Source organism: Hyperolius riggenbachi, chromosome 9, assembly GCF_040937935.1.
Source record: "Hyperolius riggenbachi isolate aHypRig1 chromosome 9, aHypRig1.pri, whole genome shotgun sequence".
Taxonomy (NCBI): Eukaryota; Metazoa; Chordata; class Amphibia; order Anura; family Hyperoliidae; genus Hyperolius; species Hyperolius riggenbachi.
The window spans coordinates 39,752,905-39,766,671 of record NC_090654.1 but is presented as its reverse complement, the minus strand read 5'-3'; the positions used below and the strand labels follow the sequence as shown (position 1 = coordinate 39,766,671).

Genomic DNA, 13,767 nt, shown 5'->3' with positions numbered 1-13,767 from the left:
AAGCCGACCCGTGTATAAGCCGAGGTACCAACTTTTCCCTCAGAAACCAGGAAAAAGTGATTGACTCACAAATAAGTCCTCTCCCCATTATAGCCCCCTCCCCATAGCCAGATGTACCTCAAGGATGATACAGCTGTGTCTCAAGATGATGTCATAGATATGAGACACAGCGATTGCCACACAGGAAGAATCCCTGATTATTGCACCACTGACACGTTGGTTGCACACTCCGCTACACAAGCCAGGGGACATAGGCTTCAATTCATCAAAGGGTGTTCGATAAAATCCCAGTCCTTAAAATACCGCATTCGGTATTTTACACTTCACTGTGCTAATTCATCAATATTTTCACATGTGTGGTAGAGGCTCGTTAAGTTACCGAACTACTAGGCTTCAATTCATCAAAGGCTGTTGGATAACAGCAGAGTGGTGCAGAGCAGCTTGGAATGTCTCTGTGTTGTACAACAGAAGGCATCCAGACATCCCTTTAGATGTAAACATGTGTTAAATTTACTGTTATTTATACTGCCTCTGCTGCTCTGAGTATAAATCAGTCTTTCTTAACATTTTACTTATTTGCCACAACGTAGATAAACTTCCTGGAGACATTACAAATGCCATGCTTGGTGATTTCACCACATGCATCTTTGCATTTTCAAACAGGGACTCAAAGGGTTACACCACCGAAGGGTATCTGGGGATATCTTTTGTTCCGTTCTCTCTGCTCACTGCCTGGGGGGTCTGAAAGCTTGTGTGGAGAAGTCTGTGTGACCTATCAGCAGCACTTGCAGGAGAACAGGGGCTGTTTCTATTGGCTGCCTGCTCCTGTTAATCATGAAAACATTCACACAGAAGGCTTTCGAAGCCTGTTAGGACAGGGGAGAGCTGGAGATAATCACCGAATGTGTTAGCGAATGTGGTAACCTTGATGAATTAACATTTACTGACATTTGCTGACATGTGTTGAGCACATGTCGGTAATTTATCTCATTGCTCTGTCATTTCAGCTTCTCATTCGGTAACAGCTTTGATGAATTAACATTTTCGAAAGTGCTCCGTTAAGTCAGCTGTTTTCAGCATTACCGAATGCGGTAATGCTTGATGAATTGAAGCCATAGGCAGTCTTGAGCAGCACACTCTGCACACCATGTTGTAGGGGATGGAGGGCACAGACACAGTAGGGAGGCAGTTGGCAAGAGCAGGATCACTAGTGCACAATCCTTACGCTCCTCTGCCAGTAACAAAACCTGCTCCACCATCTGTTTGGCTCCACTGACTCACATGTAAACCGAGGGGGTAACTTTCAGCACATTTTTTGAGCTGAAAAATTAGGCTTATACGCGAGTATATAAGGTAAGTACCCATATTACACATACAATTCAGTATATCATACATTTTTTCTTCAGATTTGCTTTAACAGGTCATCATTTTTGATAGTATTACAGGAGCACTTTGCTGCCTTTTCTGCAGAGTGCATCAGATTCCAAATGCTAAACATCTGCTTATTATGCAATCTATAAGAAAGACAATATTGTAGAGAATAAGCACAGTCTATAGTGTGCAATAAATAAAAGACACTAAGCAAATAAGAGGCATGCCGCTTCCTATAAACACCAGGAAGACTTGTTAATGAGCTATCAGAGGGGCACCCCGAGAAGTCATCTGTGCCTAATAAATTGCTTGGTGCCTTGGCAGAGCCCGAGCATGCACAGGATGCGGCAGAACGCACCCAGCAGAGCGGCAGCTGCTCCGACATGCCCAGATGTTCCCTTCTATCCCCGACACACGCGTTTCACCACTTCAAACGCGTGTGTGATGAGGCTGGGTCTCTCTGAGCTCTGCATACCCTTCATCACACAGCCCCTCAGTCACATCGGGGGACACAGACACAACTGAACAACAAACACTCGACACAGAGAGCCTGAGCAAGTTACAAACAGACTGCTTATAACGAAAATAATGCCATTTGCAGCAATTTATACATGTATTTAATTGCTGTGGCTTCTCTATAGGCAAATAAGGGCCATTTTGAGGCATAGGCAAACCAGGCAGAAGCCTAGGCTAATATCTGTAATGGCACATACTCACGGGCTACTTTTGTATCCTGTCGCTAGCACACGGGAGCGTGTGCGCGACAGTTCGGCGACAGCTCGTCGCCAGGTCCCTCTGCATACACACGTGGAAGAGGGAGACGGAAGCTGTCGCCAACGTTCCTCCCCCCCCCTCGCCGGAAGCGCCGTGAATTCTGTATTGGTTGCTGTCTCTAGTCCGCATTCACACGCGGACTAGCGACAGTTGCGGCGACAACTGTCGCCATGCGACTGACCGCGCCAATCACCTGGCGATAGCAGCGACGAGCGACGGTTCGGGGGGCGCCTCATACTCATGGGCGACCTGTCGCCGCAACACGCGCGTGCCACGTGGTTGCGGCGACAATTGTAGCCCGTGAGTATGAGCCATAAGAGGGGGCAGCACAGAGCTATCCCTAGCACACTGTGCTATATGGAATTCTTATACACAACTGTAAAGCAGGCCATACACTTGACGATTATGTACTCGATTCGACCGATCGATCCGATATAGGTATCGAATCGGTTTCAAATCGGTGGCTTTTCGGGGCTGTTTCCGATCGATCGCGAACCGATAAGGATCGAAGCGTCGATCGGACCGGGCGGAAAATTTGGATCGATCTGTGGGCCATCGGTAACAGTTGTTTTACATTTCGATCGAACCGTGTACGACCGTGCGATTGGAAGGGGTGTTCCTACCTAAGATTGATATGTCCAGAGGGGCGTGGATCTGCTGAGGGGATGGAAGCTAGGTTTTTTTTTTTTCCAGTGCTGAGCTGTTGTGAAGTTGTCTTGAAGCAGCTGTCCTTGCCAAGGATGTGGAAAGTTTCATTTTGGGCGTTATATATAAACGCGTGGTCAGTGCACAAAATCTATATATATATATATATATATATATATATATATATATATATATATATATATATATATATATATATAGATAGATATACACACACACATATATATATATATATATATATATATATATATATAGATAGATAGATAGATAGATATACACACACATATATATATGTATATCCTTTTCTTTTTTCTCCTAGGTTCAAAGAAAACAAGGAGCATTGGAAGAAGGGACATTGGAAAACTAGTCCTGGGGTTCTTTTGCATGTCATTTTTGGGATAGCCTTTATTACGCATGTCATTTCCCTATCAATAAAGTGTTTTCTGTTATCTACACAGTTGTCAATATTGTATTTTTTTTACTACGTCACACACAAGCGTGAAATTACAAGTGTACAGATGCATGTGTCAACATCAAAGACAGTTCATGGGGAAGGTGAGTGCATACTCCCATTTTGATTTGCAGTGCTGTCGTTACATTCATGGTGTATGTAGCGCCTTTGTGGCCCAGTGGTGCGGAGTTTAACCACCCTGCCAATGACCACTATCAATGGGCGACTGATTTCATTGCTGCTGCCTTGTACAGGCAACAGGCAAGCACCATGTTTTCCTGGCAGTACTGTCCTGGCAGTACACACAGCTCCGTGGTCGGTCTGCTTGCCTGCAACTGCGGGAAAGCGGAGTGACTCTGTACTCTGTTCACCTTTTGTACGGCTCAAGCCGATGAGAGGACGGTAATCCTAGGTTTCCTATTGTACCTAATACATATTTGCATTTTATGTGTTGCAACGCGTATGTTTGTGCGCGTTGCAACACGCAGTACACAACACAACCTGTGCTCGGGATCACCGCTCCAACCACAGAAAAACACAGCCCGAACACAGGTCCAACCACAGAAAAACAGAGCCCGAGCACAGGTGTGTCTTCCGTCAAGGAGATTATTATGCTTCTTCCTAATGAGGGTTCTTGTTATGATGCCTTTGTAGTGTGTATTACGGGCCGCAGTCCTGCTTGTGTTAAATATTATCCTTTACGGGTCCTAAAAAGCCCAGTGCCATTTGCAGGACCCGTAAAGGACACGACAAATCCCACTTGTTTCTTAACAATTATTTACCTTGTTTGGTCCGCAAGAATGGTGTCACCCCCTCGGGGATCAGGATTTGATCCTCTTGGGCGACTTCTCTGGGTCAGCTGAGTAGCTGATGTTCTGCTGTGTTGGTATGTGGGAAGGGGGGGGGTGGCAGGACGTAGAGCAGTGCGCTTGATTTCTCCTCATCCCGGAGCCTTGGAGAAAATGTCTTGCGTCAAAGTGGTCCTCATGTCCGAAAAGGTTGGGGACCCCTGGGTTAAAGGACATCTATGCTTCAAGTATAGCTAAGATGGGGCCTTAAAAAGAAAATATACATACCTGAGGCTTCTTCCAGCCCCCTCTGGCCTGATCGCTAGCTCATCATCTTCAATCACTGCCTGGTTCTTCCGAATCCTGCCGGGTAAGTGGCCCAGTCGGTACACGCGCAGAATGCTGCAGACAACGGGAGTGTGCGAGTGGCCGTGCCGCGCATGCACAGCTGACCCTGGTCTGGAGGAATTTCCGGGGCCGTGTCCTTTACGGGTGCCATTTGCAGGACCCGTAAAGGACACGACAAGGTGATTGTTGCCCTAGAAACAAATCCCACTTGTTTATTACCATTTGTTTACCTTGGTTGGTCCACAAGAAAGGTGGCAGATGAAGTGAAACATGGGATTGTATAACGAAATCATCTCTCACCTTTCTCATAGGCCAATTATCCGTACACTCATACACAGTCGAATTACATTGAATACAACAACAAGCAGTTTGATTTTGACAACCATTTATTCCTTTGTTGCCACCATTTTTTCCTTGCCATCTTGGTCCAGCAACCATATTTCAAACATTTGTTATAAAAAAAACGTACAAAACAGGAATATGGATAAGCCACAACGCCATACAAAAGTCATAGAAAGACAGAGATACAAGCCACATTAGAAGTCACATAACATATTAGTTTTCTTAGCAGCAAAAGGAAACTTTACATTATGTTACTAGGCAGAACATGTAAATTAGGGATATTGCGAAAATAGGCATGCAAAATATGCATAAAATCGTGTATAAGATACATAGGTTCTTTCATTTTCAGAAAAATCACATGTGATTTTCCGGATGGGAAAACGCAATTCTACAGTGGAAACGTAGCCATACAAAGGTTCCAATGAAAGCGGACCATATAGCAAAGATGATATTTTTTGTAACTACAAACTATTGTGTGCCGGCAAAGGTAAGGTGCAAGCAACATAAAAAAGTGAGTTTCACTTACCTGGGGCTTCTACCAGCCCCATGCAGCCATCCTGTGCTCTCATACTCACTCACTGCTGCTCCAGTCCCCCGCTGCCAGCTTGGCGACCTCGGACGTCGGCTGGCGGCATTTAGAACATTTGTACACATTCCTGCTACTGCAGGAACAATAAAAAGCCTACATTTTAACGTGTCACTGGCTCCATGTGTACATGGTTACGCATTGAACCAGTAACGCATACAAATGTTATGCTATTGTTCCGGCACTGCCGAGAATGCGGACCAATGTACGCAATGCCTGGCGCAGACCTCCGAGGTCATCAAGCTGCCAGTGGGGGGGGGGGGGGGGGTGGGAGCGGGACTGGAGCAGCAGTGAGTGAGTACGAGGGCACACGATGGCTGCATGGGTCTGGTAGAAGCCCTAGGAAAGTGAAACTCTTTATAAAATATGCATAAAATCGTGTATAAGATACATAGGTTCTTTCATTTTCAGAAAAATCACATGTGATTTCCCGGATGGGAAAACGCAATTGTACAGTGGAAACGTAGCCATACAAAGGTTCCAATGAAAGCGGACCATATAGCAAAGATGATATTTTTTGTAACTAAAAACTATTGTGTGCCCGCAGCAGCAGCAGCGTCCTGCAGCAATTAGCACATCACTGCTGCATTAACCTCCGATGTGTTCTGATGGGCCAAACACAGTTGCAGTACCAATGCCTTTACATTCCAGCGTAACGTATCGAATTTACATGATCTATTACCACTTCCCATGGGCTGGAGGAAGCCCACGGTAAGTGGATTGGGTTTATTTGCATGTGCCTCAACCCTTCCTTTTAGAAAGGTAAGGTGCAAGCAACATAAAAAAGTGAGTTTTACTTACCTGGGGCTCCTACCAGCCCCATGCAGCCATCCTGTGCTCTCATACTCACTCACTGCTGCTCCAGTCCCCCGCTGCCAGCTTGACGACCTCGGACGTCCGCTGGCGGCATTTAGAAGATTTCTACACATTCCTGCTACTGCAGGAACAATAAAAAGCCTACATTTTAACGTGTCACTGGCTCCATGTGTACATGGTTACGCATTGAACCAGTAACGCATACAAATGTTATGCTATTGTTCCGGCACTGCCGAGAATGCGGACCAATGTACGCAATGCCTGGCGCAGACCTCCGAGGTCATCAAGCTGCCAGCGGGGGGGGGGGGGGGGGGTGGGAGCGGGACTGGAGCAGCAGTGAGTGAGTACGAGGGCACACGATGGCTGCATGGGTCTGGTAGAAGCCCTAGGAAAGTGAAACTCTTTATAAAATATGCATAAAATCGTGTATAAGATACATAGGTTCTTTCATTTTCAGAAAAATCACATGTGATTTTCCGGATGGGAAAACGCAATTGTACAGTGGAAACGTAGCCATACAAAGGTTCCAATGAAAGCGGACCATATAGCAAAGATGATATTTTTTGTAACTAAAAACTATTGTGTGCCCGCAGCAGCAGCAGCGTCCTGCAGCGATTAGCACAAGTTTGTGCCTTTGTGTAGGCCCAAAAAACGTGTAATACGGCACCTTAACTGGTCACTTCAAAACAGACACAATAATGGTACAAAAAAAAAAAAAAAAAAAACCCCAAAAAAAATCACAGCTGGAGTACTGCAGCTCTTAAAGAAGAGACCTCCTCCTGCACTTTAAGTGCCATATTTCCAATGTGCTGCAGTTTCTGCAGCTTATGGTTGATCTCGACCATATCCTCCTCGACTCGGCGTAGCCTTTTCAAAATTTTCTTTTTCCTTTCCAAAAAATCTGTAAAAAAAAAAAACCATAAACCAATCAATAACAATGTTTTAGGACAACACCATGCTATGTAGCCATAGGTTCAACAGTACGTGGTGTTCTTGCCAAAGTCAGGTAGGTATACTTGTCCCAATATACATAGAGAGACATTGATCACCCTCTATAGCAAGCCTAGATGCCCTGATATCGCGATTGTTCTTGTACCAGTATCGTTTGTAAAATACATTTAGCACAGTACCGTATATACTCGGATAGAAGTCGACCACGTGTATAAGTCGACGCCCACATTTGACCCCCAAAAGCTGGTATTTTCTCAAGTCTAGTCTAGTCAGCCTTGGGGAGTTGATGGCTGCAGGTGGGGACTAGGGGTGGTTACTGGCTCTGCACTTGTGGTCCAGAAGTAATAATGGCTGCACTTGGGGAACAGAAGATAATGGCTGTAGTACATAAAACTCTGCAGCCATTAACTCCGCCTGCTCACCAGGTGCTGCTTCAGATTTTCACACTTCAACTCAGTGCTATGGCCAGTTTCCCCCTATAAACTCCACCTCCCCTTCCAGCTGCTATTGTGCCTGCCGCTCTCTCTCCGCAGGTGTCCCCTCTCTCCCCCGTGTTCACTGAATGAATGCAGTGTAGAAGCTACGTTACCTAATCCACCGCTGCGCGCTGTGTCCTCTGATCTCCTCTCCGCTCATGCCGGCGAGCCGTGGATGACGGAACGTATGTCACCTTTCTACACTGCATTGATTCACTGAACACGGGGGAGAGACGGGACACCCGGGGAGAGAGAACGGCAGCCACAATAGCAGCTGGAAGGGGAGGGGGAGTTTATAGGGAAAACTGGCCATAGCACTGAGTTGAACTGTGAAAATGTATGTAACTGAGTCCTACATTTCTCGAGTTGTAGTCGAGTATAGACGGTATTTATTTACCACAGTAGCACTATAGTTGACCAAGTTTCGGTTGAATCGTTCACTCCGTAAATAAAGGATCGTGGGCCTACAATAGCAATGAGACCTGCCCTTGGCTACATAGCATAGTTGTTCCACTACACCTTGGACAACTATAGTTGTCCCAGTAACCTACTATACTATTCCCATAATAGCTACTCTACCGCTTCCAGTACTGTGTTATATAGCTCCCTCACTATACTTGCCAGAGTATAGAAATTCGCGTAGGACAAGTATAGCTACTATACATGCCTAATTGGACCAAGCATAGTTGTCGCCGTTCATCAATTTTCTATGTCCTGACACAGCCACTATAGTTACCTACATTCTTTTTTGGTTTGGCAGATTGCCAACAGCCGTGTGACATGCTGTCATGTCAGTACAGTGTTTTTGGTAGAGCACTATACAACGACTTACCAGAACTGGAGGCTGTGCTGTCTTGGTCACTGTCGTTGTCGACTTGCACTGTAATGTCCTTCAGTTCTACAAGTACATAAAAGGGCAGAGGAGTTGGCACATAGGAGTTTGGTATTTTGGTTACATACAACTTTATCCATGAAAGGGCCGGCGGTGTTTTAGCAGCACACACCGCTGCTCGGTTTGTGCACCCGAATACGCAAATCGCAGCACTACCTCTACCTCTGGTCCCCGGATGACATGACTTCACTGGCTGTTACCCCACTGATGTGTTGCTGTCTCTATGATGACAGAAGTCATGTGATGGGGTCAGGTGCCTTTTTCATTGGCTCCTGAGTCTGTCATCCAATGTTAACCCAGGGCAATTGCTTACATGGAATGCCAGGACCAGGAGCCAATGAAAACGCCTCCTGGTGGGGGAGGCGTTTTCCGCCTCCCCCACCTCATTCCCAGTCCTTCATTGGACTAGTCAGCAATGCAATCGCGCAACGTCCCCCTCCTATTCACAACGTATTGTACTGTCAACCAAGAGTTCACTGGGTCGTTGGTTGGGCTCAAACTGTCCTTGTTTGTTTTGGGGTGGAGTGGTGGTGGGGGGGAGGAGGGGTTGGAGGGAGGCTGTCCTTTTCCCATGTCTGAGGGCATTTTTAGCATCCGGATTGGACTGCATCCTTCCGCTGTGAATAATAAATGTGCACATACAGGGATGCTTATTTACCTTCGATTGCAGCTGGCTGATCTTCAACGTTGTGAAAAGTGTCATTGGTGGTTAGAAGTGGGGGTGCTGTTGGCACATGGGCTGCGGAACCAATCAAAAACAACTGTGTCAGTCCACTGTTTTATACAGTTTTATCAAACCAAAGTACTCAATAGTGGGCAATCTCAAACCATTTGAAGCTGCTAGCATGACGGGAGCAGTGATGATCGACGAGTAATAATTAAAATAACCACGAGTATTTGTCTACTCGTCATTCTGTTGGTAAGTACCTGGTATTAGGGAAAATAGCCTGCATGCAAGTCAGTCACTAATCCCACGCAATTTGCATCCTAATGACGAGTACAAAACGACTCGTGGTTATTTGCCTCAGTACTCGTTTCTCATCAGTGGACGGGATAACCAAGTCAGTTTGCAAGAAAACCCGGGGTGAATGGGGCCTTACAGAGATCCACAGATGTAGAAAAATAATTTTCAAAATCTAGCTGGGGCTTCCTCCAGCCCCATAAGCCTTCCAGGCTTATGGGGCTGGAGGCAGTCCCAGCTATGTGTAAAAGCATTCCCTTTTTGGTAGCTACCTCCCTCTCTGGATCCCTTGATGAATAACATGAATCTGCGGACAGTGTGTCTCTTACCTTCAACGGCGCTTGTGGTTGAATTTCCGCCTTGGCTGACAATCTTCTGTAGCTCTGGTAATGGTACGGCAACAGGCTCTGCAAAGTGAAGACAAACAAAATATGGCAATGTCACAGTGAGGACTTTTGGACCAGCATTTTTTTTACTATGCGTGCTTCACGGCGCGCATTAAAGGGTAACCAGAGAGGATGAAATAAAGGTTTTCTACATACCTGGTCCTTCCTCCAGGGCCATACGCACGGTTCGTTCCCACGCCACTGTCCTCTGCTGCCTGGATCCGGCGTTAATGGGTCGCGTCATTGCCGCGAGCCGGCCAACGGGCGATTCTCATCATCGCAGGGCGCTCCCTCTATACAAGTACGCATGAGGCTGACAACTGCGCCGCCAAATGCGTAGGGGTATGGAGGGAACCCCTGTGCTGTGGCCAATTGGCCGCGTCCGCCTGCGGATCCAGGAAGCGTAGGATGCCGGCGTGGGAACGATCCAGGCTTATGGGGATGGAAGAAGCACCAGGTATGTCTAAAATCCTTGGTCTTGGTTATTCCTCTCTGGTTCCCTTTAACGTCAGTACATGAAGCGGCATCACAATTCAACATTGGTTGCAGTCAATAATTGAGAATAAATGGGGAAAAATGGGTGCCCAAACAGGCTTGGGGACCAGGCATTGGAGTTGGATGTCAACAGATTTTGGCCCGGGGAGCGGTATCCAGACCTAATATTTCCCTGGGGACCGAAGTGGGAGGGAGTGGAGGGTTGGCGAATAAGGCGGAAGGGGGGGGGGGTGTGTGGGGGGTTGTTGAGGGTGGTTGTCGGGTGGTCTTCTAAAAGCTATGTAGGTAGGTGGGTGTGGACAACATTTTTTTCATTACCTGTATGGGTTTCTTTCTCCCTCGGTGGCGGACTTTGTGTCGGCAGGCAGCTCCTTGTCGTTTTTGTTGTCACTTGGCCTACAGAAGGAGAAAAAATTAATAGACACAAGATGGCAAGGACAGAGACAGGAATGGAGAGATGGAATGCAGTGTTGGTGGGATCGAGGGTAACCAAAAAGCGTTTATACTTACAAGTCTTCAACTCCTCTCTCACTCTGCTTAGGCAGCGGCGTTGTTTGTGCTTCAAGTCGTACCATTTCTTTATTAGTGCACTGCGTTCTCGCACCTTCCCCAATTTCTCCCTCAACTCTTCCACCACTTTGTCTAATATTTTATTCTTGCGGATGTTTGGATGGCGGTAGGTGCCCAGAACACAGTCATAATCTCTGCTATCAAAGTGGCGCACAAGAATCCTTACTTCTCCCTTGGTCATAGGAGAACACTTATGTCGTGTGTTCAGCTTCTTCTTCTTTGGTTCAACTTTTGCATACTTTTTCTCTTTTTTGGGATTATCATCATGTGCAGCGTCAGTCGCACCTTTCTTACGGTGTTCAGTGACAGGCTGCGCAATGGCATCGGCAAACGACAATTTCTGCCGTTTGGCAGGCGACTTCTGTTCGGTCGATCTCCTTTTACATGGATCTTTGGTGGAACGAGAATTGGAACAGACATTGGTGGTCTTTGTGGACACTGTCACATTGTCTGCAGTTGTTTTTGCAACGGCAGTGTTTGTATGGTGTGTTTTTTTGTTTGTTTTTGGCATTTTACTTTTTCTGGAGTGTGCCGTAACATTGGTGCACTTAGTGACGCTCTTTGACACACTGTGATTGACAGTTTGTGGTACAGTGACTTTTGGACACGAAGGCTTTGATTCTGTTCGTCGCACTTTACAGCTTTCATTGGTGGCCTTGGTGGCTTGCTTAGATACACGCCCAGTGGCGTTACTTCTGTGTCCAAGTGTCTGTGTATTTAAAGCAGTTGTGGTGCGTAGCGTGCCAGGTGTATTGTCATTGGTGGTTTCCGTGGCATCACGCGACATATGTGTGCGATTGTGTGTTCTTGCAACTGACAGTGCTTGTTTTGGCTCCTGCTCATTGTTCTTTTTTAAACCGTGGTGCGTTGGCATTGTCTCAACTGTGTTGGCAGCTTTTGTTGATTCACGTGCAGCTGGCATGGCTTTGTTGCCTTGGTCGGCTAGAAATGGTACCCCATCACTATCATTGGTGGTTTTCGTGGCATGTGTGCGATTGTGGTTTCTTGCAACTGACTGTGCTTGTTTTGCCTCGTTTCTTTTTATGCCATGCTGCGCTGTCATCATCTCTGGTGTGTTGGCAACGTTTTCGGATTGATGGGCAACTGGCAGGGCTTTCTGTTTGCTTTGGTGGGCTTCAAAAGGTCCCCCATGTGACCCTGCGGCCTGTACGCCTTGTGTATCTTTCAAGAGTCCGCCTGGGACCTCATGCTGGCCATGTTGTCCTACCTGTTGTCCTTCACGCGTCGGTTTACCTTTTGATGTGTGTCCTCCACCCCCCTCATCTGCCTCTTCCACTTCGGAGTCATGCTGGGAAGCCATTGTGTCCAGCAGACAGTGCGACGACACAGCACCTTTGTTCGTGCCGCCTGCCACGTGCAACGCCGTCTTCTGAGCCTCGGGCGTTGGCTCCCGAAGTCTTGTAGCGCGGCGGGGAAAATGGATGACTCCGCCCCCGACGTACGTCGGCCGTCAGCTGCGTGCAGGAGAAGCGATTAAAAAAAAAAAAAAAAAATTTCATTCTGAATCGTACATAGAAAAATAGTGCCCACATGTGGAATATTATACACTGAACACTGCATTTGAATCGCCCAACCATTTTTGTCATACTTTGCGTGCGAAGGGGGGGGGGGGTTCACAAGCCCAAAATAAAACATTGTTTGTACTGTTTCTTACACGCAAATTGGAATGTGGTTCGTTTTGTACATCGATAATTTGTAGAATTCGTGAGAATCGGAAGATATGTGGTATTGTAGAATCGTCAATGTCGACAATATTGGAATTCTTGAGAATCTGAACATTTGTACAAAATGTGCAATCGTCAATGCCGATACTTTGTGAATTCTTGAGAATCGGTTCATTTTTTTGGCATCCAATGAATGGAAGAACAATGGAAACGTCAATGAATTGAAGAACAATGGAAACGTGCGTGCCCTCATTAGCCCAAACAAATGCTTGAAAACATCAAAGCAAACAACTACATGACCCACCCCCCCTATTGACAAAGCAATACACAGTTCCTACTGTCCATTCTGCAGTGTGCTTTGTTGAGTGGAGGCCTCAGTGAGAAGTCTGTGCAGAGCCACTGTGTGTATTGCGATTGAAGACCAACACATTTTATGTAAGTTTTCCATTATGAGGACAAATTGTAGTGTTGTATGGGGTAATGTTCCAACAAATTATGGGTATGTTTGATGTGGCCCATGATAAAGAAGTAACATTTTTGGTGTTTTTTTGTTCTCCATAGAATGCCACGTCCCAGAAGCACTCCCACGATGACAGCAGAACAATTGCGGGTATTCATAGAGATGTACCAGGCCCGGCCGAGTTTGTGGCAGAAACAATGCAAGGATTATTCCAACCGGTACAAGAAGGACGCTGATTACGAGGCACTCGCAGAATACTGCCGTACCTTTCTCCCTGAAGCCACGGTCAGCTTTGTAAAGAAGAAAATTGCAAATCTGCGGACAGTGTACAAAAAAGAAACGTATAAAGAACAGGACAGCAGGCGATCGGGTGCTGGTAGTGAGGAGGTATACCATTCAACTTTGTGGTACTACTCGCTACTGAGTTTTGTAAGGGATCAAGACCTGGACCATGAATCTATGGGCTCAATGCAGCAAACGGATTATTTGGATGAGCAAGATTCTGCCTTGGCTTCAACACCTGATGACATCCTGGGCAGTGGGACGGTATGTTACGAAAATGCATTGTATGAACTGTACATTCCATCATTATTCAAACAGTGTGTTAAAAGGTCAGGATTTTATTATATGTTGTTGAGCTGAAAAAGTAATTAACGATTAATTTGCTACACAGCAAATGGCGTTAGAGGTGGAGCGCTAGCAGCTCCCACTAATTTGGGCCCCCCCCGCACGGAGTGAGTTGTCAGCGCGTG

General features: G+C 46.4%; 1 protein-coding gene across 1 annotated transcript; it reads right to left on the bottom strand.

The window, feature by feature from the left end:
* Positions 1-1,402: 1,402 nt before the first annotated feature.
* Positions 1,403-12,191, bottom strand: LOC137533419 (uncharacterized). Its single transcript, XM_068254814.1, has 7 exons — positions 10,619-12,191; positions 9,749-9,826; positions 9,117-9,197; positions 8,399-8,464; positions 6,892-7,040; positions 4,336-4,586; positions 1,403-1,514 (listed from the first exon to the last, which is right to left on the bottom strand). Exons 1-7 carry the CDS (start codon positions 12,189-12,191, stop codon positions 1,403-1,405), a joined length of 2,310 nt encoding a protein of 769 aa, XP_068110915.1.
* Between the last annotated feature and the right edge of the window lie 1,576 nt (positions 12,192-13,767).